At 37.4% G+C, this 26,981-nt stretch overlaps 1 protein-coding gene across 10 annotated transcripts in view; it reads right to left on the reverse strand.

Annotated features, from left to right (window-relative positions):
- The window catches only part of LOC131164052 (uncharacterized), an 87,513-nt gene extending 60,854 nt beyond the window's left edge, over positions 1–26,659 (reverse strand). For 5 of the 10 annotated variants that reach the window (XM_058121028.1, XM_058121066.1, XM_058121010.1 and 2 more), the window contains exons 1-3: positions 26,180–26,659; positions 25,523–25,636; positions 3,446–3,556 (exon numbers count right to left, since the gene is read on the reverse strand). In XM_058121028.1, coding sequence (XP_057977011.1) covers positions 3,446–3,556; positions 25,523–25,636; positions 26,180–26,455 — 501 coding nt within the window. In that variant the 5' untranslated portion in view covers positions 26,456–26,659. The remainder of the gene's footprint in view (positions 1–3,445; positions 3,557–25,522; positions 25,637–26,179) is intronic. The other 5 variants (XM_058121050.1, XM_058121044.1, XM_058121019.1 and 2 more) reach the window with 3 other exon arrangements.
- Between the last annotated feature and the right edge of the window lie 322 nt (positions 26,660–26,981).

Here is a 26,981-nt window from a genome sequence, read left to right on the forward strand (position 1 = left end):
CACATAGTTGCTCCTGCATGGCCTGCTGCCAACATTTCTCTCTGTCTGCCTGTGAGTAACCAGTAGGAATAGCAATAGAAGATAGAGTGGCAGATAGTGCAGAAGTACCTGCCTTACGTGACGGGAATCCTAAACCAGATACTTTGGAGAAGTGACACAAAGGAGCAGATGGCAAGATAGGAGCAGAAGGGGGCAGCATTGGAGGTCTCTGATGGTATACCATGCCTGGCTGGAACCTTTCAACATGAGCACTATGAGCACTAAAAGTGTCATGAAAAGAAGGCAAGAAAGCAATGGAAGACTCTGGCGAGGAAGACATAGGAAAGAACCATTTATTTTCAAAAAAGAGCACATTCCTTGAAACACAAACCGAGTTATAGTTTGGATCATAGCATAAATAACCCTTTTGTGTGACACTATATCCCAAGAAGGAACAACGGATGGATTGGGCAGAAAGCTTGTTTCTGTCTGGTAGGGAAGATGCATAAAGCATACACACCCAAAAATGTGAAGATTTGTATAGGTAGGATTGTGATGATAAGGCCTAAAATGTGGAGACTCGAAATCCAAAACTTGGGAAGGAACTCTATTTATAAGAAAGGTTGTTGTTGTAAGTGCTTCTACCCAAAACGTAGGAGGAACCAAAGACTCAATGAGCATAGTCCGGACAACATCTAAAAGATGACGATTCTTTCGTTCAGCTACTCCATTTTGTTGTGGAGCATATGGACAAGAACGTTGAGAGATAATACCTTTAGATTGCAAGAAAGATTGGAACTCATGAGACATATTTTCCCCACCCAAGTCGGACCGAAGAATTTTAACAGCTGCTGAAAATTGAGTGTCAACAAGAGCTAAGAATAGTTTGAAGGACTAATACCCCAGACATCACTATGAATGATCTCAAAACTATGGGTGGCTCTACTTCCTTCAAAAGGAAAGGGTTAAGTCTTACTTTTGCCAAGTTTACAAGTTGCACAATCAGGAAACGTAGTGGAAGAATGCTCTTTATTATTCAATAGACCAGATTTCAACAAATAAGATAGAACCCTAGAATTAGGATGACCAAGGCGCTTATGCCAGACTTCATTTGACACTCTAGACTTATTACAAAGTAAAGATAGTACAGTGAGTTTCGTGGAACATGTAGTTGTAGAGAAAAGAGATGTCCATGCTTAGGCCCCTTCGCTATCAACTGCCATGGCATCTGATCTTGCACAACACAACCACCATGAGTAAAATGTACATCATAATTTTGGTCCACAAGCTGGCCAACAAAAACTATATTCACAGAGAGATTAGGTGATTCAAGAACATCCTTAAGGAAGAAGATACATCACCAACTGCCACAATGGGTAGAGCACTACCATTGGTTGTTTGAATATGTGAAGAGCCGCAATATTCTCTGACATTACTTAAACCATGGCGAGAATTAGTCATAAGATTAGAAGCACCTGAGTCTAAGATCCAATAGGGAGATGAAGAACCAGTACCTTGAAGACCCAAAGCTGAAAATGCACTCACAATCATTTCTTGCACCGTTTCTCGAGTTAGAAAAGGTGCTGGAGGCTGTAAAGCAACAGCAGAAGTTGCAGCAGTAGCAGCAGGCATAGCTGGCTGTAAGTCACCAGTAACAACAGCATAATAGACCTTGTTGGAACGTGAAGGACAAATAGTACAGTCCTTAATAATGTGCACTGGCTGCTTGCAGTAATTACAAAATTTCTGAGGACAGTTAGGGGCAATATGGCCATATTTCTTGCAACTATAGCACTAAGTGGTGCTCATGTCACGACCCTTCCCCTTGCCATGAGCAGCATAGGCAACTGAGACAGTATTAGAAGCAACATGAGACTGCTCCATAATACTTTGAGTATTGAGGCATTGTTCTTCACGCAAGAGTTCACCAAAACAGGCCTCCAAAGTCTGGAGAGGATCTCTATTTACTAGAGAGGCACAAATAGATTCAAAGTCAGGCCTCAATTTCATTAGAAATTGGTCTCTTTGGCTGGTTTTGTGTACGTGTTGTACTGTCGCCAATCCTGCCTCCAATCCTTCTGCAGAGACCATGGCTGTAACAAGGTCGGAATAATCATTCCACAAAATCAGAAAACCAGAGTAGTAGTCTTGAACTGCTAGATCCCCTTGAGTATAGTTAGCAATGGCCAACTCAAGCTGGAAGCGCCTAGCATTGTTATCTGGGTTATAGACTTGCTTGAGATAATTCCACATAGCCTTTGCAGACCTATGAGGACGTTGAGAAAGAATCATATGTTGCTCCATAGAACGAAGAATCCAGGACATGATTTGATTATCTTTGGCATCCCAAGCTGCCTTGTTGGCCATAGACCTTTCCGCAGTAGATCCCCCTTTGCTGCTGCCATCTATATGTCTCCACAGCTCTTTACCCTTGAGAAAGGTCTCCAATTGAAACTCCCAAGCAGCATAATTTTTGCCCGTGAATCTGACACAAACATTATCTGACTTCTCCATAAGTACTGAGGCTATGACTGAGAAAACTAGGACTGAGATTTCTTAGAGAATGGCTCCGAGACCATAACAGAATGGTTCAATTTGTCCTCTCTTTTGAGAAGATCTTTCATCATATAGGCAAGACTGCCAGTTATACAAGGAAACTTAAATCTGTACATACTAATTACACGGAGTGATCTTGGGAAGCTATATATGGTAAATCAGCCAATTTACATAGAGTGATTTTAGGAAGTTATACATGGTAAGCTATACAGCCTAGATTAATAGCTATTAACAAGGCATAATTTATGGCCTTCTATTTACACATTAGTGTGTGGTGTTTGTACCAATCTATATGCTCTCCAGCCTCCTCATGTCGCAGCATAAACCAAAATAGCAGGGGGAAAGGTGAGACAACATACTCAATCTTATTTAATTATTTAATTTATAATTACATAGATAAAAAGGGAAAAAATCCAAACTTAGGAAACTTATTTTTTAAAAAACAAAATCCATGATATTTAGGCTTGAGACAATAAGACCTCAACATGAATAAAAAATCATGAAAGCAGGTCCTTCATATGGAGATTCAATACAATCATCCTTTTCTCCATACACAAAATTATTTCTCTTAAAAAGTAAAAATTAAAATAATATTGGTAGCATGTAAATCTGCAGCGATCTGATCTATACTGTCTTGGTTTTTATTGGGGAGGGCAAGATTTGGAACCAATGAAGATCAAAGACTCATTATGTTGGAAAACTCTATTCATCATAACAAAAAGATAACTCACGAGGGAAGTGACATCCTATGATTGTTAGAATTTATTGAGTGAGAAAAAGTTAACTAATTCAAACAAATGATGAAATGCCACATCACTTTTGATTTTTTCTTGTGATAATTTTCTTGTGATGAATAATGAAACTCTGCTGCATGCTTGAAGCTGAAACTTGAAGTGAGAAAGCAACTCACACCAAGATTTTGTCGCATTTCTTTTAATGTGTGGTTTGTCTCTGTTTCTGATGCTTTACTTTTATCTGTAGCTTTAAGATTCACCTTCGCTTCTTTGTTTTCAACATTTCCCTAAACCAAGGCAATTGGAAAAGCATTATTTCTGAGCAGTTCTCAACAGCTCACAAAATTATTCTTAAAAGAGGGGAAAAGAAAAAACAGTGAGCTGCAAAACTTTTGAAACTGCAATGATTGAAATAAACCTAGAAAAAATATTATCTCCTAAATCAACGAAAACCAGATGACCATCAAGCTTATTTTTCCTTTTTTTCCCATAAAACTCTGAATATAAATTTTGGAAATGCAACAACCAAGAGAAAATCTGAAGAAGAGCATATGACGATAATTTAGGAAACTCCTTTCCAAAAAAAATAAGGAAGATAATTAAGGAAACTCTGGTGCTGACCGTGAAGCATTTGAAAAAAGGAAAAACTAAACTTTTTATAAGAGAAATATGATGGGAAATTAGATTTGACCATTGTTGTATCATTTCCAAAAATGAAAAAATCTCAATAATTAACAAGTGGGTATCTTCATTTCTAGTCCACAATAAGCAATCCTAGGCCTAGCTGAGCAGAGGTCTTCATTTTTGGTGGCTAAGAAAAACAAAATTAACTCAAGGGATTGTTCAAAACCACTTATAGAAAAGTACTTTTCTAGAAAAAGTACTTCTCTGAAAAAGCACTTTTCTAAAATTAGTATGAGATTACTTATTACAAACACTTTTCCAAATAAGTACTTTTTTCAAAAAAAAAAAAAGGTACTTTTTTCAGAAGATACTTATTTTCCTTAGAATCAAGTAGTTTAGAAAAGTACTTTTTGAAACAAATACTTATTTAAGTCTAAACCAAACACTACTTATTGACATAAGTACTTATAAAAAGTACTTCCCTGAAAAAGTACTTATTTTTTAAGACGTTCCAATCAAGGGTACAATCAAGACAAGGAAAAAGAATCCAACCCACGTACAGCTGGTTCTGGGGCTGCACATTCATGCCATTTTTATAGGTGATGATAGGAGGATCTAAGAAACCATACGACAAAGATACAATTTTTATATTTTCCTTAAAAACATGGACAGCTCAAAGATTTTTGTGGAAAACAAAAGCAGTCTCTTTATAATTATTTGACCATTTAGTTGGGCTGCCTGGATGTTTTTGAATTTTAAGTCTAGAATATCTAAAAACTTGAGAAGATAATCTATTTCTCAAAGGTTAGCTGGCCTCATAGGTTGTCATAACACTAGTACATATAGTTTGAGGACTAGGCTCTAATATAAATTAATGTGGGAAAATCAAGCTCAAAGAAAACTATCTGACCAAGGTCTTAAATTTCGATTTCGACTCAAATTTCGAAGCTCCAAAAATACAAATCAATTTCAATTTCGATTTGAAAAAATAACGGAAATTAGTAGTAAAGCATGAAATTCTTTGTGAAACTTTAGAAATGGTTAACAAACATAATAATATAAGTTTTAGGACTAATATATTACAAATTAAATACATATATGTTTTGTATGAGGTGGAAAAGTTATAAAATAGTATGTGTATCCAACATATGTGAAGATAATATATATTAAACATATTCAGTTAATACAAATGGAATTTATAAATCATTTAAATATTATTTATTATACAAATAATGATAATTTAAACATAAATGGTTAAATAAAATATTACTGTAAGTTTATTTTTTCATAAAATTTCAAAAGCGCTTGTAATAATCTTTTGTTTCGATAAAAAAATAAATAAAAGAAATTAAGATAGAAGTTTCACTTCACTCCTAAATTTCTCATTTGAATTCTGACGAAATTTCATCGTATAGTTAAATTTCGACAAGTTTCGCTAAAATTTTGAGATTTCGATAAATTTCGGATTATTCATTGATATTTCAACAAAAATTATGCAAGATGGAAATCGACTGCCATTTCGATTTCGAGGGTGACGGAAATTTCAACAATTTCGTGGAAATTTAAGACCATGCATCTGACTAGCATAAGATTATTAATTCCACGTCAAACCCATTGTTAAACTCGGGCAAAGGGTAGTTCTCTCAACAGATCACAAAATTATTATTAAAAAAAATACTAAGCCGCAATACTTTTGAAATAGCAATGATTGAAATAAAAACTAGAAAAAAAATATATTATCCCCTCAATCAACTAAAACCACATGACGATCAAAATTGTTTTCCTTTCTATCCCCACAAAATTCTGAATATTAATTTTGGCACGGCAACAACCAAAATAAAATTTAAAGAACAGTGTACGACGATAATTAAGGAAGCTCCTTCCAAAAACAATAAGGAAGATAATGAAGGAGACTCTAGTACTCACCATGAAGCATTCGTAAAAGGGAAAAAATAACTTTTTATAAGAGAAATCTAATGGGAAATTATATTTGACATTGTTGTTTCATTTCTCAAAATAGAAAAAATTCCAAAATTTAACTAGTGGTATCTTTGTTTCTAGTCAACAACTAAACTAGTGCCAAGCATAGGTGTCACAAGCCAAACACTTCACACCTTGTGAAGGGTCATGCAGTACTTGCTAAAGCACTCTTGTTTAACTTGTCAGCATAAAGTATACCATGGTTTACCACAATAACACATTCGCAACGGTCGAATGAAAAGTAAGGGAAGCAATAAGCAAATAAGAATCACTTGGTAAAAATTAAAACAACAGAATTCATTAACACCTCCATAGGCAACATGTGTTTAGCGAGGAAGGCAAGTAGGCTAAACACATTTACAAACGCTAGTAAGTTTTACAATGATTGATGAAAACTCACCCTCCCCTGAAGAGCTTTATATGCTATTCTAGCTTTGATACTAGGAAACATCAAACTGGTCAAGGAGTCCTAAATGAATAAAACCTATGCTACTATTCACATGATGGTCACCCATCCCATGTACACAAGACAAGCGATCACGAGCAAACATAATGCCCTGAACAAGCTTGGCTTGTGACATTCTCCCCCACTATGCGGTCAACATCCTCATAGGTTTTGACGCTAAGTACTCCTCAACTTTATCCACAAATGGTGGCAAGTCTTCTACTAAAATCCATCTGATTTCTTTGTCTCATAGGCCTTTCCACTACACTAAGAACTTATGTCGCATGTTCCTTGATGATGTGAACTCTCCATCTGCAATGATGACTTCAACTTTTCTTCTACCACATTGCGCTATTTTTCAATGGGTGCTCTAGTTAACTAACTTCTACTTGGATCTTCAATGTCGGTGTTGAATGGCTTGAGACAATTGATGTGAAACACATGATGCACATGCACCTTCATCAAATATGGAGGATCAACCTTGTAAAAGACCTTCCCAACTTTAGCCAATATGGAGAATGGTCCTTTATACTTGCATAGTAGTCTCCTATCCCGACCCAGTAGTGAATGGAGCTTAACAAGCACCAAGTCAGTCACGTTGAAGTGCAATAGTCTTCTCTTGTGATCTACCCACTTATTCATTCCGCATGGAAGCTTTCTCCAAGTAAGCTTGGGCAATCTCTACATTCTGTCTCCATTCTTTGGTGAAAATGTATGCTCTCTGACTCTTTCCTCTATACGACTTGTCCACTATGTAGGGTAATAGTGGTTGTTGGCCTATTACAAGCTCAAAAGGACTCTCGTTGATTGTTGTGCTCTTCAAGTGTTGAAACAAAATTTAGCCACGTTAAGTACCTACACCCAATTCTTCTGGTTGGTGGTAACAAATTGGCTTATGCACTCCTCCAGTAGCCTATTGAATCTCTCTATCTATCCATCTATATATGGGTGTAGCATGAAGAGATGTCAAGCTGTGAATGAATTGAGGATTTTTAAAAAGTTTTATCCAGAAGTTGCCTATTTAAGTCTTGGTCACTAAAAATGTCCTAAGAAACACTCTAATACTTCACAATATGTTTGAAAAACAATTGTATAGTCTCCTCCACCAAGCACTACTTTGGTGCAGATACGAAAGAACTATACTTCGAAAACTTGTCTATAACCACACATATAGACACTGCTTCTCCAACTCTAGGTAGATTGGTGATGAAGTCAAACAAAACACTCTCCCACTATCTCGTTGGTACTTAAAGAGGCTTCAACAACCTTGCATTCTTCTTCCGCTCCACCTTGTCTTGTTGGCAGGTGAGACAAGCTTAGGTATGCTCGACCACGTCATCACATGTGTAACTAGTAGCCTCTACCTCAACAATGTCAAAGTGCAATGTCATCCTGAATGGCCTACGCACATGTTGTCACAACAACCTATCCGTAGTGTCTTCCTCAAATCACCAACTCGAGACACAAAGAGTCGCTTACCATGTGTCATTAGCAATCCATCCTCTAACTAGAACTGACACATTTTTCCCTCTTCCACCAACTTCATGAGGTTTTGGGCAACTAGATCTTTGACAAGGTTCTCTTTAACGCACTCCGGCGTTGTCATGATAATTTACTTAAAGTCAAGTGTGTTATCATCTATAAAGCTACAATCTTGGTCTTCTTGATCGGTGCATTTGTGACTTGGTTCATTCTCCTAACTTGTGCTCGAATAGGAAATCAAACTCCACTAAGAATTCTTTCCTATGAGCCTGCTTGGGTGATAGCTTAGGTGGTGTGCAGAAGTGACTAACGTCCGAATTATCTATTTCCTCCAAAGTGGAATTGTAGACAACAATGACATCCAAATATACGATAACAAATTTGTCAAGGTACTCATGAAACACTTGGTTCATCAATGTGCAAAATGTCCCTAATGCATTCATCAACCCAAAGGGCATCACCAAGAATTTGTACACTCCATACCATGTCACTTAAGTGATCTTTGACTCATCACCATCTACTATCCTCATTTGATAATAGTTTGACTACAAGTCAAGTTTGGTGAAGTACTTGGCAGTTGGCATGACTCAATTGATCAACCAAATCAGCAAGTAGTGGAATGGGATACTTGTTGCACACACTCACCTTGTTGAATCCTCGGTGGTCCACACACATAAGCATGCTCCCATCATGTTTCCTCTGAAACAACACTGGTGCTCCGAATGGTACTTTGAAAGGACATATATAGCCCATTTACAATAACTCATCAAGTTGTTTCCTCAACTTTTCTAACTTTGGAGGCACCATCCTATATGGCCCTTTAGCAAAAGGCTTCACCCTTGGTAACAACTCAATCTTATGCTCCATGCCTCACTGTGGAGGCAAGTTGTGAGGTAACTTGTCTAGCATCACAACTTTATATTCATCTAACACAAATTGGATGGCAGTAGATACCCGCTTTTGACCTATTTCTTCATCTACCACCAATGTGGCAAGGAATGTATGCTAACCCCTTCTCAACCCTTCCTTGAGTTGCATGGCTGAGAGGGACTTTTCATCATCCCCTTTCTTTGCAATGGCTTGCACCATGTAAGGGTGATTTCCCATCAAATAAAACGGGAACCATCAAATGACATCTGCACCGCCTTAGTCTCCCTCAAGAATTCCATTCCATGTATCAATTGGAAATCATCCATCAACACAGTTATGAAATTCGCATGTCTTACCCATTGTCCAAGCTTCATTGTCACTTACTTTGCTTCTCCTAGAGTAGGCTGAGCCGAGTTAACTACTTCCATACATCCAGAGTCCTTCTCTAAGTTCAAGTTGAGTCTCTGCACTTCTACTTCTGATACAAAGTTATAGATAGCCCCAGTATTCACTATAACATGGGCGCTCTTCTCATTGATCCACAAACATTAACCCATTCGCTTGGGTAACTTTTTGACTCTTTTGTCTGTCTCTCCAACGCATTGAGTAACCTCATTGCACCCACCCTCAAGGTTTCCTCCTCATTCTCATCATCTCCTAGTGCCCCCTTCACAATGGAAGCTTGAAAGGTAATGAAAGACTTGTGAGGGCAATCAAGAACTCTATTAGGGCCTTCACATAAGAAGCATGTCATCTTACCCTTATCACTAGATGTGTTGAAAGATCGAGGCGATGAAGCTTCCTTTGAAGTTGATGCCTTGGTGTCAGCTTCCACACTTTTGGGTTTGCTCTTCTTGAAAGACTTTCTGTTGTTTCCACCCATGCGACTCTCTTTGGACATTATGGAACTCTCTCCATGTAGTTCGTCAAGTGTTCCATGACAACCTCTGGAATAAGCAATTCTTGAACTCTTTGTCCATGAAATTCTACCCTTGCCCACGGCTTCAACCCCTCAAGAAAACACAATTTGTCACTCTAACATGTTTTGAATATCTAACATCAAAGCAAAGAATTGCTTCACATACTCCTCGATCATACTAGTGTGCTTAAGCATAGTTTCAAAAATTGGTGCATAACAGCCTTTACAAACGTTATGTAATGGTATCGGTGGCTTCAAAGAGATGGGTTTTGAAGACTCAATTAGGTTGCCAATATTTTGGTGACCATTTACAAACCAAACAAGTATAAACAAATAAACCATTGGTTCCCTAACTTGTTTATATATTTTAGGACATGGAATCACCACTTTATTTTAGTTTTGAAAAGGAAAAATAAAGGAAAACCTTTTTGAAAAGAGATTAGGTTTGGCAGCACTTTTGTGAATTGAGAAGGTAGTACTTTAAATCCCTTTAACTAGCACCCTAAAACACACATTCTATGAATAGTTATCGTGCTTACCTTATGTTTGTCTATGTATCTTCCTTTTTCAAAAAAGTTTCTGATAGAAATGGTTGTAACTTGAAAAATATTTGAAAAGTTATATTGCAGGATCAAGCAGTCAACCGGCCCTCTACAAGTTCTTCTTCTTTTGTTTAATCAGTTCAAAAATTTTCATCCCTTAACCCTTTTTAAAAAGGCTTTCATAAGATCCATATAGAGGACTTAACCTCACGAAAATCAACTACTTAATGCCTACTCAAAACCAACAAACAAACATGCACAAATTAGAAAATAAAGAAAACAAGGAAAGAAACTTTTTTGATTTTTTGTTTGGTATGACTAGATCTACAAAGTAGATTGCCTACATATCCTTCAAAGAGAGATCAAGTCATTTGTAGTTCTCAAAACACATTTTTAATTTCAATGTAAAAAACATTTTTTGGGTTGTTTTGTTGAAAACTCTTGAATTTGCATGACTTGGTTTTTTTTAGAGGAAAACCATAAAACCCAACTTGAAAACTCTTGATTTACACTTTTAATCTATTCAACAGTCACATCATGAATGGTTCATTTAAAAGTTAAATTTTCCAAAAAATGTTTTAGTTTCTTTGGAAGGAAAACCATAAAACCTATTTTGAAAAGTGCGGATTTTTGGAGGGAGAACCGCAAACTCGCCTTGGCAATATTTGAAAAAAGTTAGAACATCCAAACACCGCATCATGGATATATGACTCCAAAATGTTTTTAAAACTTTGCTAAAGCATGGACGGCTTTTTATGAAAATTTCATACAAATTCATTTCTGGATGAAAATTTGATTTTTTTTTATTTTTTGTAGAGAAACCTTGAAAAACTCTAATCAAATGACACTCCAGTTCAATTATATATATTCTACTAAGTGTAGAGACTCAAAAATAGTTAAAATTCCAAAGAAAAACAAGGAAAAGAACCAAAAATAGCACTCGCGAGGTCTAACCACTTGCGGAGGCTGGTCAACCACCTAGTAGCCTGTTAGCCTAACTGGACTTTTCAATCTTGTTTTGATGATAACAAAATGAAGGATGCTTTAACATGTATTGTTGAGTGTTTTTAATTCAGGTATAAGTAAAAGGACATTCACAATTAATCATGGAAGTAAGCTGGAGATCAAAGTCAATCAAATGAAAGCTTCTCAAAACATTGAAGAAATAAAAGATACATGAAGAGCTTAAAGGCCAAGCAGACCTTGAAGTAAAGATTGAACCTCAAGAGACTGCAAGACTTAGTGATTAAGGAGATCATGCTTAGAAGAATATTTGTAAGTACTTCAAGTCATCACTATTTAGATATGTGAAACTCCTTAAGATACAAAAACTTAGAGACTGGCACTTAAAAAAGAAAAACTCTTGAAAATATTTTTGAAAAGTTATAATTAAGTTTTCAAGTAAACTAGATTTTAAAGAAATCGGAAATAGAAAATATTTGAAAAGAGATGACTGCCTAGCCGACTGACTAGTGCAAAAAGTGACCCAGTCGAGTGAGTCAGCCAACTGACTCCGCGGAGAATTTTTGAATTTCAAACTTGCGAGAAGATTTTCAAAATTAATTCTATAATTTCATATTTTTTGAAAAGTTACCTAAACGGAAGATTTTCAAAATTAATTCTATAATTTAATATGTTTTGAAAAGTTACCTAAATGCTTCATGTTAAATGAGGAATTTTTTCTTTAAAAAGGTCTATAAATACCTTCCTTGCTAAATGAAGAATACATTCAAGCAATACATGATTTCTATGCTAAACTCTCCTAAAACTCATTCTTGATCACACCTTTGCTGGGGGAAAACTCTACGAAATTGCTGGATTAAAAAGGGATTCTAATTCTGAGTTGCATTTAAAATTCTTATATCAATAAGAAAGAAACATTGGTGACTTCTAAACCTTGAGCTTCACATTTTCCATTTAGTTTTGGTTTTGAACTACGATTTGGAATTTAACTTGTACAATTTGTTCTGTGTTTTGAGAGTGTTTTTGTACGCAGATCCATTTCTTTCTACTTGATCTTTGACGGTTCAAGGAGTTGTTGAATCGTTGAACCAAGCATAGGTTGTTGCTTAGAGAGGTTTCTCTTCCTGAAAAAAAGGGTAATTATTGTAAGGTTTTTGTTCCACCCGAAAGGAACAAGGTATAGTGAAATCCTTAGATAGTTGACCTAAGGCGAGGACGTAGACTGGTGTAAGCCGAACCTCATAAAAGCTGTGGTGTCACTCTGTTTCCCTTACTCTCTTTTAAATTTCAGCAAAGATATAACCTGCGTGGATGTTGTAATTCTTTCAATCATAAAATAACGCATATTGGAAATTACATAAACCCAAAGTCTAATTTGTTCTTGGGCTTGCGGAAACTGAAAGGGAGTATGTAATCAATCTTTTGCAGAAACCATAAGGAAGTACGTTGATTGGTTAACAACCCAAAACCTATTAGCTGAAGGTTTATTTAAATTTTGATCTTGAAAAAGTGTTTGGATGGTATTTTAATATTCAACTCAAAACCCAACTACAGGACTTGCACATTCATAAACAGGGTGGCTGAATATTGCAAAGCCAATATTAATTACTGGTATGGTGTTTTGTTTGGCTTGAATAGTTATTCAATTGGTTGTGTATGTTGTGGTTGCGGATTGAATAATTGAAGTAAGTGTTTGTGTGGATTGCCTAATCAACAAGAATATAATAAGTCTTTAAAGGATTGTGAAAAATCAAGAACTTATAAAACGACTCTCAGGAATTTTAAATAACCCAATTCACCCCCCCCCCCTCTTGTGACTACACCTTAGGTTTCATAGCCAACGACAATCTTTTCCAAATGAAAGGGGGCCAGTCGACCGCCTACAAACGCGTCTCCGCAAATATGTTATTTTTTTTTATATTCAAACATGCTTCTTTCTATGCAATCAAGATAAAAACATGTTCTACTACTTCTAACATGCATTTTCAACATTAATTAATGAAGGAATCATGAACCATTGGTCATACTATTCATAGAATAAACAATATGTATCAACATGCCAAAATTCATAAAAGAAGTGAAAACAAATGAAGTAAACGGTTAGCCACGGACCATATTTAAAGAACTAGCACCCTAAAACACACATTCTATGAATGGTTACCATGCTTACCTTATGTCTGTCTATGTATCTTCCTTTTTTTTTTTAAAAGTTTCTGAAAGAAATGGTTGTCACTTGAAAAATATCTGAAAAGTTATATTGTAGGATCAAGCAGTCAACCGCCCCTCTACAAGTTCTTCTTCTTTTGTTTATTTGGTTCAAAAATTTCCATCCCTTAAACCCCTTTAAAAAGACTTTCATAAGATCCATATAGAGGACTTAACCTCACAAAAATCAACTACTTAATGACTATTCAAAACCAAGAAACAAACATGCACAAATTAGAAAATAAAGAAAACAAGGAAAGAAACTTTTTTGATTTTTTGTTTGGTATGACTAGATCTACAAAGTAGATTGCCTAAATATCCTTCAAAGAGAGATCAAGTCATTTGTAGTTCTTAAAAAACATTTTTAATTTCAATGTAAAAATATTTTTTGGGTTGTTGCATGACTTGGTTTTTTTTAGAGGAAAACCATAAAACCCAACCTGAAAACCCTTGATTTACACTTTCAATCTATTCAACAGTCACATCATGAATGGTTCATTTAAAAGTTAAATTTTCCAAAAAGATGTTTTGGTTTCTTTGGAAGGAAAACCATAAAACCTATTTTGAAAAGTGTGGATTTTTGGAGGGAGAACCACAAACTCGCCTTGGCAATATTTGGAAAAAGTTTGGAGAACATTCAAAAACCGCATCATGGATATATAACTCCAAAATGTTTTTAAAACTTTGCTAAAGCATGGACGGTTTTTTATGAAAATTTCATACAAATTCATTTCTGGATGAAAACTTGAATTTTTTTTTTTTTTTTTGTAGAAAAACCTTGAAAAACTCTAATCAAATGACATTCCAATTCAATTAAATGTATTCTACCAAGTGTAGAGACTCAAAAATAGTTAAAATTCCAAAGAAAAACAAGGAAAAGAACCAAAAATAGCGCTCTCAAGGTCTAACCACTTGCGGGGCTGGTCAACCGCCTAGTAGCCAACAACTACCTTTTCAAAATGAAAGGGGGCCAGTCGACCGCCTACAAACACGTCTCTGTGAGTATGTTATTTTTTTTTTATATTCAAACATGCTTCTTTCTATGCAATCAAGATAAAAACATGTTCTACTACTTCTAACACGCATTTTCAACATTAATTAATGGAGGAATCATGAACCATTGGTCATACTATTCATAGAATAAACAATATGTATCAACATGCCAAAATTCATAAAAGAATTGAAAACAAATGAAGTAGAGGGTTAGCCACGGACCATATTAAAGAATAATCCCTAATAGATCAAGTGGATGGCACCCTCGCTTCAACTTATATCCCAAATGCCCCAAACAAAGGAAGAGATGTGTAGTTTTCTCTCCTTCTATTCTTTCAATAGAAGTCCCTTTTCATCCCACAAAAATCCTTGGAAATATCACCTTGCCTCCACTTGGACCTACCCATTTTTCTCCCCCAAGAGATCCTTCTATAGACCTCCAATGGAATGGAAAGAAATGCCTCTTTGCATTTGAATTTTGAAAATTCAAATTCAAAAAATAACTTCCAATAACTATCAACCACCAACTGATGGCATCATTCGGGTACGTAGCAAGCACAAATTCCCTAGCCAATCATTTAAGGACAACTCAATAATTCAAATTTTGGCAAGGTGAGTCAATCGCCTGAAAAAAGTCGATCGACCACTTGTGGATGGCACTAAACAATAGAGATGGAGGGAAGGTCAGTCGACCGCCTAATGAAAACTTTTAAAAAAACATTTGCTTTCTCTTCCTTTTTATTTGATTTTTGATATCTTCATTTGGGTTAAGATTTGTTTGGTCAAAGATGACTCTTGACAAGGGCAATATCTCAAAGGTGACTGATTCACAACTGTAACAGCCATTACGGTACCGTAACAACTATTATGGCCATAACAGTGCCAGACTGATTGTGAATGATGTTGGCTTTTTGAGTCCGATCTCTGTTTTGATGCTGACAAACACAAACAGTTCTTATGTGTGCTTTTAAGTGCATGAACAGGTATAATTCATGTCACACATAAAATCAAGAGGACATGGAAGCCATGACACGACTCAAAGCTCATATCTGGCGTATTCCATAGAGTTAAAGAGCAAAGAAGAAAGAAGAAGACATTTGTGTGTTTACTTGTATATGCATTTATTTTTATATTTGGTCTGTAATAATGCATACATCTTGCATGATATGCTTTAAATGCTTAGATGACCGTAGAATGACCATAGGGACCGAATGACCTTAGGGCACCATTCGATCGACTGACACCGGATTTTTAGGATTATTTCTCAAAGGCCTTAGACTGACCTTAAGACCCTAAATATTGCATAAAAATGTCTCTTATAGTCTTAACATTAATCATCATATGAATAGGAAAAATTTTATAAGAGAAAAAGGATCGAAAATGCCCAAATTGGCATATTCGGTTGACCAAACTCAGTTACACTGAGTTCCTCAGTCAACCGAACTCCCACCGGGTCAACAGGTTAACCTCTCGATCGACCGACCAGATGTATATAAGCAGACTTGGTCGACCGAACTGCGCGGGTTTGGAAATCGCCTCAAGTCTGGTCGACCAAACCTACACTTCAAAAATTCCCTGGTCGACCGAACTTGGCTCCACGGTTGACCGAACCACAAAAGTGGTCGACCAGAGCTTTTGGGTTGGAATTTTTTAAAATGGTTAAAATGTCATTAAAATTTAATTAATCTTTTCCAAAATACCGAGCGTGTCCCCAACGGTCAAATTTTTCAGAAAATCTATAAATACCCCTTCATAACTCCAGATTAGCAACTTTGATTAATCCAAATTTTCTCTCTAATCCATTATTAATCAAAGTTCCTCCAAAATGTTTTTTACTGTTTAAATCATTCTTTTGGGGCAAAATATTTTATACGAATCTCTCCAACTCTCTTTCATACATTTATTTCAAAATCATCTTTGAGGAGAGTATTTTATTTAGGGCATTTTATTTGCACATATTCTCACTAAGCACCAAATCTTTGAAAAGTATTTTGGAGAGTATTGCTTAGGTTTTCTCCCGGTTATTACTTTGATAAATATTTTTGGGAGAAAATTGTTTGTTGCACAAATATTTTCTTGAGCTTAACTCCCAGATTCTCCAAGTATTTCTCATTTACATAAATCTTTGTTGGAGAACATAGTACTCATTTTTCATACACATTCTATTTGTGCAAAAATCATTGAAAAAGCAAAACCCAAGTTCTCCTATATTATTATTGAAATATCTTTTTAAAGAAAATTTTTTATTAGGGTTTAAATATAGTTAAGCACCCTTACTCCACTGAGCATTATTTCATATCATTGGAGTGCGTATTGAGCTTATTGTGTACATTTCTGCTTGTATTTTTCAAAAGCATTTTCATGTACAAAAATGATTTTATATACTGGTTGAGTTCAGCCCGTTAATTGAACTAGGGAGTCTCAACCCCGCAAGTGAGACTGATTCGGTTCAGCCCGAAATTGAACTAGAGAGTTTCAGCCCCGTAAGTGAGACTAGTTTGACTCAACCTAATAATTGAGCTAGGATTTTTCTCGCCCCGTAAGGAGAGGATGTAAAAGGCTCTTGCTCCACCCGGTTAAGTGAGCAAGTATAATGGAATCCTTGAGAGGTATGCCCAAGGCGGGGATGTAGACCGGTTTGGCCAAACCTCGATAACAAATCTGGTGTCGCTCTCTTTATCTTATTTAAATTCCTACACTTTAATTTCAGCATGTGTATGAATGTTTATTTAATGTCAATATTATTTGCGTACACACATTTAATTTAAATAAGATACTGCACATGAGTATGTTTGCTTTCATTATTAAACTCATTTTGCATACACGTATATATGTTGAATAGGATATGAATTGTGGTGAATCGGTGAAGTGTTTTAATTTAGCCGAAAAGTTTTAAATGTCCAATTCACCCACCCACCCCCCCCCCCCCCCTTGGGATCACACCAATTCCAACAAATGACTAAAACATGTTTTTTAGTACTTTGTTTTTTGCATTTCCCCCTCTCTCTTCCCTTTGTTGAAGCTTAGAAACTCAATTTTAAGTTGGTTTATTTAGTTCGTGATTTTTTATTTAAAAAAAATTCATTTTCAAGTCTATTTTACTTCACATTTACTATGATTTTTTTAAATAAACACTTCTTTTTCTCTCATTAAATTACATCTCTTTGTATTCTAAGTCCTTTCTTTTTTCTTTTTTTCTTACACTTAGTTCAAAGACTAAAATATGTTCTATTGTATGCATTTTTCTTCTTGTGTAACATATGAACATTCTATATTTTATTTTTAGGATAACGAGAACTCCATGAAAGATTAAAAGGCTACAAAAGATGGCATTCTATATTTTATATTTCTTTATAGTTATGATTTCTTAGTTTGAATTTCACTTATAATCAATACAATAGTGAAAAGGAGCAAACACATGCTTCTTCTCGCCAAAAGCAACTAAAGCAACCTAGATGACATCTAAATTACTTATAGTATATGTTATATTTAAATTAATTAAAATTTACTAAAAAGCACTTAAAGCTTTACTATATAGGATTTTGAGATTAAAACATGTGAATCCATATGGTTTCAAGAAGTTTGCCAATGAAAAAAATGAATTCACAAACATGTGTCTTACTCATTATATAGCGTCTGCCGACAGCCACAGCCACAGCCATTACACCGCAACCATTACTATTATTTAAAACCATGGCTCTCACAATTTGAGTTGAGTGTACTCAACATTCTTAGGAAAGAAATGTGCCTCGAGCTCTTTCTTCAAGTTTGCCCAACAATCAATTACACACTTTACATTTTGTATCTCATCATACTTGGTACACCACTACAACTTAGTGTCACCATTAAAGTATATTAGTAGCCACAAATACTTTCACCTCCTCTAAGTCAGTCCTCAACATAAGTATCGTTCCATCTCAAATAAGAAGTTTTCCAACTCTTGAGCATCACAGGCACCCATACACTCTCGGTTCTTGTTGAGAATTTTACTTGTGAATTTGTACCACATTGGAAAAACTAAGTAGATGATGGATACTTACTATGTACATGGTTGAGCCCTAGAACCAATCAGCTTAAGCTTTTGGGTAAGTTGGTGCTCACCCATGTATATCAAGCCTTCACGTGAAGACTCCCCTAATTCTAACAAATAATATCAGAGTCAACGGTTCGTAACTCTGAGCAAGCGACATCAAAAAGTTAATGTGTGAAACTAATTCTCCTAACATGCTAATAATTGGACAACCAAGTGTGTTATTGATGTCAATAAGGATCATCTATGTAGATGGATCCGAATAGGGTCAAAATATGGGAGGTAGGATAGTTTTGGAGACACGTGGAATGCAATCCAAGGCATGTATGGCACAGGGGTAAGGCCCACTTGAGCAATTGTTAGAGAATTGGATTTACTCCCACAAGGGAGACAGTCTCCGCTTAAGGATGACAGTTCAAATTGGGCTCGTGTACTCATGCATATGTTTCTGTTGATGCAGACACATGGAAAAGGAGTGGTGTTTAGTGGACTCCCATTACTTCTTGCTTTTTCCCATGGTTGAGTAATGGCTCTTAGTTGGTTGCATAAAAAGTAAATGTTTTTGTTTGAGGGATAGTGGTTGGAACTCACAAGTGAAGGGGAAATTGTTGAGAACATTACTTGTGAGTTTGTCCTATATTGAAAAAACTATGTAGATGATGGGTGCTTATATACATAGTAGAACCCAAGACCCAATAGGCTTAAGTTTTTGGGTCAAATTGGTGTTCACTCACGTATATCAAGTTTGCACATAAAGATTCCCCTAATTCTAATAGTTCTTGCACTTTCACTCATTCCATACTCTATCCCCATAGAGTTGGAATTTCCTCGTAGCGCGAACCATCAAGTTATCTTGGCATTAAGATACCCTAACTGGATCTGTAAAGCTTCTACCGTATTGTGTAAGTCCTCTAACATTTTCCCAATGGAACCTCATTGATGTGTTTGTGATCCTGCTAACACATCAACACATTCAACAAGTTTGGCCATCTCCACAGCCAAATGATTGGTTAAATCAACCTGTGCCTCTAGCGCCTCAATTCTTTAAGTATTGGTTGGCATGGTGTCTTACCAATGCTTCACACAATCTCATAATACGAAGGCAACTGAATTCATGAAGCAATTAACCAAGCTTTGATACCAACTATCAGGGGCTTAACACTTCGCAACTTGTGAAGGGCAATATGGCACTAGCCAAAGCACTATTCCAAAGTAAGCGGAAGCAATATGCGAGTATGTAAGGAAATGAGAATCAAGTAGTAAAAATTTAAGCCACACAATTCATTAAAAACACCTCCGTAGGCAGCATATGTTTAGCAAGGGAAGCAAATAAGCTAAACACATTTACAAATGCTATTGAGTTTTACAATTACTATGCAAACTCACCCTCCCCTAAAGAGCTTTATATGTTATTCTATCTCTAACACTAGGAAACATCAAACTAACTGGGGAGTCAGACTCCCACTTTATAGTAAGGCATAAACATACTCAATGAAAAATACTTATGCTACTATGCAAGTAATCACATGCAAGCATAATGTCTTGAACAAGCTTGACTCATGACACTAGGCCTAGTGTCACGAGCTAAGCTTGTTCAGGGCATTATGCTTGCCTGTGACCGCTTATCTCGTGTGCTTAGGAATGGTTTCCATCATGTAAATACTAGTGTAGAGTTATTTTCTACTAGTAGAGTCTTTGTAAGCCAAATATGACAGTATGACTCCTCGGTCACTTTGATGTTTCCTAGTGCATGGATGATAATTACATAAAAACCTCTTTAGGGGAGGGTGAGTGTTCATCAGTCATTGTAAAACTCACTAGCAATTGTCAACGTGCTTAGCCTACTTGCCTCCCTCGCTAAGTACAACATGTCAACGGAGGATTTGTTAATGAATTACGTTTGCTTCAATGTTTACTGCTTGATTGCCACGGCTTTCATGAATTGATTACTATTTCCGCTGCTATCTGATTGAACGTTAATGAAAGTGCTTCGTGGATGAATGTTGATAAACGATAGGCTAGCTAGTTAAGCAAGAGTGCTTTAGCTAGCGCCGCAGGGCCCCTTCACAACGGTGTGAAAATAGTCGGACCGTGACATTTGGTATCAGAGCCAAGTCGGTGACACTTGGTGAGAGCCCAAGGTTGAGTTGCTACGTGAATTCGATTGCCTTTGTTGTTGGATTTAGGAAGCTTTGGTAAGTGACCATGGCACCAAACACTGCTGAGAGGATCAGTGTGCTGGAAGCACAGGTTGAAAAGACAACCAACACTATGGCCGCCGAGGTGGCCCAGATGAGAGAACTTGTTGATGAAGTGATGGGATCACAAAAACATCAAACAGGTTTGCTAGGCGACTTGTCAGAGAACTTTCGCCCCACAGTGGAAGCTTTGCAGGCCCGGATGGCAGATCTAGATGCAAAGATGAATGTGATGGTTCTTGCTATGGGGAACTCCAACACTTCGGGAGTTAGCAAAACCAAGGTGCCAAAACCCAGGACATATGGGGGTGCCCGAGATGCCAAGGAGTTAGAGAACTTCTTGTTTGATGTGGAGCAGTACTTTCGCATTGTGAGGATGGCCTCAGAACAGGCAAAGGTGGATACTGCCACCATGTACTTGATTGGTGATGCCAAACTGTGGTGGCGTACCAAGTACAGAGAAATTGAAAATGGAAGTTGTGTAATTGATAGTTGGGCAGACTTGAAGAGAGAGCTCAAGGCCCAATTCTTTCCTAAGAATGTTAAGTATAATGCAAGGAGAAAACTGAGAGATCTCAAGCATACGGGGTCAATCAGTGAATATGTGAAACAATTTTCTGCTTTAATGTTGGATATTCGGGATATGTCGGAGAAGGACAAGTTGTTCTATTTTCTTGAGGGGATGAAACCATGGGCAAGAACTGAACTTTATAGACTAAGGGTTCAAGACTTGTCAACTGCACAAGCGGCTGCAGAACGCTTGACAGACTACACTGGTGATGAGACCGCTTCGTCCAAACGGTTTGGCGGAGAGGGAAACAGTGGAAAGTCTTTCAAGAATGGCAAACCCAAGAGTGGGGGAGCCGACTCTAAATCATCAACCTCACAGGAAGTTTCGTCGTCTCAAGGGTTCAACACACCCAATGCAAAGGGGAAGAGTAAAATTGAGTGTTTCCTGTGTCGAGGTCCTCGTAGAGTTTTTGAGTGCCCTCACAAAGCATCACTTAATGCCTTACAGGCTTCCATTGCAGAACAGGCAGTGGAAAACGATGGGAAAGAGGATGATGCCCCGAGGGTGGGTTCAGTGCGGTTGGTGAACACATTGGAAAAGCAGACAAAAACACCGAAAGTTACACGAGTAAGAGGGTTAATGTTTGTGGACTTGAGGATAAATGGGAAGAGTACTCGCGCTATGATGGATACGGTACTCATAATTTTGTTTCGCAGGTGGAAGCATGGAGACTCAACTTATCCTTAGAGAAGGATACGGGACGCATGAAAGCAATTAACTCTGTAGCCCAGTCTACTCTGGGAGTAGCCAAGCAAGTGGCTATAAAGCTTGGACAGTGGGAAGGTCATGCGAATTTCACAGCGGTGCCATTGGATGACTATCCGATCATTCTAGGAATGGAGTTCCTAATGGGGACGAGGGCAGTGCTGATGCCTTCGGCTGGTTCCCTGTGTCTGATGGGAGATCACTCATGCATGGTGCGAGTCGTTGCAACGAAAGGAGACGACGGGAAGTCCCTTTCAGCCATACAACTCAATGAAGGATTGGGTCTGGGTGAGCAGACACGTCTAGCCACGGTGGTGGTAGCCAAGAGCTGGAGCCTACAACCATCCAAGCGGTGTTGGATGAGGATAAGGAGGTGTTGCCGGATAAGCTGCCTCAAAATTTGCCTTCACGACGGACTGTGGAGCAAGAGATCGAGTTGTTATCAGGAGTGAAACCACCTGCTAAAGGCCCATGTTAGATTGCGCCTCTTGAGATAGTAGGGTTGGGGAAACAGCTTGATGAAGTGGAAGCGGGATGTGTTTGCCCTTCCAAAACACCGTTGGGAGCATCGATGTTGTTTCAGAGGAAACATGAAGAGCATCTACGGAAGGTGTTCGATAGGCTGAGGGGAAACAGTCTGGATTTGAAGAAGGAGAATTTCTCTTTCGCTCAGCGGAGCAACAAATTCCTTGGTCAAGTAGTTGAACAAGGTCGTATCCGGAGGGGTATGGAGAAGGTAAGGATGATTCAAGAACGGAAAATCCCCACGACAGTGAAGGAGTTGCGTTCCTTTCTTGGCCTTACTAGATACTGTAGGAAGTTCGTTGAGGGGTATTCGCGGAGAATGACTCCAATGACAGGACTACTGGGGAGGTATTATTGGCCGCACACGCGGGATGATGTAGTTGATTATACTAAACTTGTCTCACTTGCCAACAAGACAAAAGGGAGCGAAAGAAGTATGGTACTTTCATGGCCGCACCAAAGTACTGTTCGGCAGAGGGGACGACACAATTGTTCCTTGTGACTATTGTGAGATATTGGGGTGTTCCCCAAGTTATTATTTGTGACCAAGATTTAATGTTCGCTGACAACTTCTTAACAGAATTTTTCAGGATATTCAGGTCACACCTTGACATCTCTTCGAGTTATCATCGACAGACAGACGAACAGATGAAGAGATTCAAAGAGCTGCTAGATGAGTACTTGTGCCATTGTGTCAACGACAACCAGAAGAATGGTGCGCAACTACTTGATGTGGCTCCGTTCTGTGGCTACACCCAAAGGCGCTTAACAATCAACAAGAGCCGTTTTGAGCTTGTTATAGGCCAGCTGCCGCTGTTACCTCACACAGTGGGCGAGCCGTACAAACGAAAGAATCCTAGGGCGTACATCTTCACCAGTGAAGGGAGACAGAATGCAGACTTTGCCCAAGCCTATCTGGAGAAAGCTTCTAAGCAGATGAAGAAGTGGGCAAATCAGGAGAGAAGACCGCAGTTTCATGTCAACTGCCTCAAGCCATTCAACGCCAACACCAACAACCTAAGTAGAAGTCAGTCAAACAGCGCAGAGTTGAAGACAGTGCAACCTGACAGACATGATGTTGAAGAGATCCTTGCAGACAAAAAGTTCATATCCTCAAGGAAGAAGCGGCAGAAGTTCCTAGTGAAGTGGAAGTGCCTAGATGACAAAGAAATCAGCTGGATTTCTGCAGAAGATTTGAAGTCATTTGTGGACAAAGTTGAAGTGTACCTACCGCCAAAAGTCTACGAGGCTGTCGACCGCATAAGGGGGGGAGAATGTCACGAGCTAAGCTTGTTCAGGGCATTATGCTTGCCTATGACCACTTATCTCGTGTGCTTAGGATGGGTTTCCATCATGTAAATACTAGTGTAGGGTTATTTTCTGCTAGTAGAGTCTTTGTAAGCCAAATATGACAGTATGACTCCTCGGTCACTTTGATGTTTTCTAGTGCCAAGATGATAATTACATAAAAACCTCTTTAGGGGAGGGTGAGTGTTCATCAGTCATTGTAAAACTCACTAGCAATTGTCAACGTGCTTAGCCTACTTGCCTCCCTCGCTAAGTACAACATGTCAACGGAGGATTTGTTAATGAATTACGTTTGCTTCAATGTTTACTGCTTGGTTGCCACGGCTTTCATGAATTGATTACTATTTCCACTGCTATCTGATTGAATGTTAATGAAAGTGCTTCATGGATGAATGTTGGTAAACGATAGGCTAGCTAGTTAAGCAAGAGTGCTTTAGCTAGCGCCGCACGGCCCCTTCACAACGGTGTGAAAATAGTCGGACCGTGACACCTAGCTAAGAAAAGGTCTCCATTTTCATTAGCTTTCTCAGCCACCAAACAAAACAAAATTAACCAAATCAAGAAAAATGAAAAAGAATCCATCACACACACAGCTGGTTCTAGGGCTACACGTTCATGCCATTTATAAGTGATTTTAGCAGAAACCATATGTCAGCGGTACAACTTTTATATTTTCCTTGGAAACATGAACATCTCAAAGATTTTTGTGGGCAAACACAAGCATTCTTTTTCTAATTATTTGACCATTAAGTTGGGCTTCTAGAGTGTTTTTGAATTTTTAAGCCTAGCATACCTGAAAACTTAAGGAGCTAATCTATTTTTCAAAGGTTAGCTGGCTTCATAGGTTCACAACCCCAAAAAGTTATAGTTTGTGGGCTAGACTCTAATATAAATAATGTGAGAAAATCCAACTCAAAGGAAACTATCTGCTAGCATAAGAATATTAACTTCTTGTCAAACATCTGACTTGTGTAAAACCCATGGTTAAACTCAGGCAAAGGGTAGTTCTCTCAATTCAGTTAAGAGGTGAAAGTTGATGGAGTGGTAGGGAACATGGGATTGAATAAAACAGAAGCATCTGAAGGTGTATTAATGGATATTGACAATGAGAAATAAGATTGAACAGAGTTGCTATGGAAAGTCAAAGAAGGGGAAAAAGGGTGAATAGATGAACAACGACCTAAGGGATCCACCCAAGGTTTTTGAAAACTAAGAATCACTTGCAGTAACAACACTCTGAAGCATGGGTATAGACATGGAGCCAGTCCACAGCACAGCATGTCCTAAGAAAGTATGACATCAAAATGGCAAGGACATGGCAATATATACACACATTTGTGTGTACACACATTTTTGTGTAGTGTGTTTACAAATATAAATGCTCTCCAGTCTCCTCCTGTTGCAGAATAAACCAAAAACAGCAGGGTGAAAGGGTGAGACAACATGCTCAAACTTATTCAATTATTTAATTTATGATCGCATAAGTAAAAAAAAAAAAAGGGAAAATTCAAAATTAGGATAAGAGAAAAAAAAAAATTTACCATATTCTGCTTTGAGACAATAAGTCCTCAAAGTGATCAACATGAATAAACAATCCAGAAAACAGGTACTTATCGATCATTTTCTCCATCATACACAATATTATTTCTCTTAAAAAGTAAAAATAAAAACAATACTGTTTTGGCTTTTATTTTGAGAGGGGGCAAGTGACGTGATATCTCATGATTTGTTAAAATTTATTTAGTGAAAAAAAAGTTAATTAATTTCAAAAAATGATGAAATGCCACAGCATCACTTGTGGTTTTTCCTTATGATGATTTTCTTGTCATGAAGAGAAAAACTATATTCTGCTGTGTGCTTGAAGCTGAAGCTTAAAGTGAGAACGCAGCTTACACCAAGATTTTGTGGCATGGCTTTTACTGATATGGGGTTAATCTCTGTTTCCCATACTTTATTTGTTTCCACAGCTTTGCGGTTCATCTGCTCTTCTACGTTTTCAAAATTTCCCTAAACCAAGGTAATCGGAAAAACGTTATTTCTGAGCAATTCTCAACGGCTCATAAAATTATTCTTTAAAAAAAAAAAAAAAAACCACCAACAACGGTAAGCCGCGATGCTTTTGAAATAAAACCTAGGATGAAAAAAAAAATCAACTAAAACCAGATGACCGGCAAGTTTATTTTCCTTTTTCCCCACACAAAATTCTGAATATCAATTTTGGAAGCGCAATAACCAAGAGAAAATCTGAAGAACAGTGTACGATGACAAACAAGGAAACTACTTCCAAAAAATTAAGGATGATAAATAAGGAAACTCTGGTACCGACTGTGAAGCATTCGAAAAAGGGAAAAACTAAATATTTATAAGAGAAATCTCATGGGAAACTAGACTTGGAAAAATTCCAATAATTAACTAGTGGATATCTTCGTTTTTAGTCCACAACTAAGCCAGTGGCAGCCCTAGGCCTAGCCGACCAGAGGCCTTCATTGGCACTAAACAAGACAAAATTAACTCAAACAAGAAAAGGGAAAAAGAATCCAAGCCACGTACAGCTGGTTGTGGAGCTATACATTCATGCCATTTCCTTCTCTTCTTCCTCTTTCTCTTCTTTTTCCTCCTAAACTTCTCGGCCTCTAGCATCGCCGCGAGGTTCTCGAAGCCTCTCATATCAGAAAGCACAGCGTACTCATCATCATAAGGAGAGCAAGTCAGATCTATCACTTCAACTACGGATCCGCCACCCTTCACTTCAACCACCTGCACTTCGTTGTCGTGGTCGTCATCCCCATTCTCGCCACTGCTCAACACAATCACCGGTTCTTCCATTACTGACTCCACGTCACCTTAGTTTCATTTTCCCGCTACCTTAGTTTCATTTTCTCGGGAAAAAATCTTCTTCAGCTTAGCAAATTTAAGCGTTCAGCGATGGGAAAAGCATGAAATTGTACGAAACATATCGGTCTCTGCTCGCAGAACTCATGTCTCACGACATCGCGATTACAGAGTTTTTTCCCGATTACCTTTTTTTAAAAAAAATATATTAAATAATAAGTATTTCTCATTATAACTCTAAAGATCAAACAATAGCAAGATTTGTCATTTGTCACGTGTCACGTCAAAGATAAACAGAGGTAAATCTCGCTATTTGCTTGTTACACGTTTAGATTAGATTGAATTGTCATTTAAATTTCGCTACTTGGTATAGCAAAATTTATTTAAATCTAACTGCACCGAGTAGCAAAATTTGTTGTGCATATAGAATTTTTTGTGTTCTCATTTTTTTATTTATTATAATAATGATTAATTAAATTATTTGAGGGAAGAATCATTTATTAATTTAAATTATCATATA

The sequence above is a fragment of the Malania oleifera genome, chromosome 1 (genome assembly GCF_029873635.1).
Source record: "Malania oleifera isolate guangnan ecotype guangnan chromosome 1, ASM2987363v1, whole genome shotgun sequence".
Lineage (NCBI taxonomy): Eukaryota > Viridiplantae > Streptophyta > Magnoliopsida > Santalales > Ximeniaceae > Malania > Malania oleifera.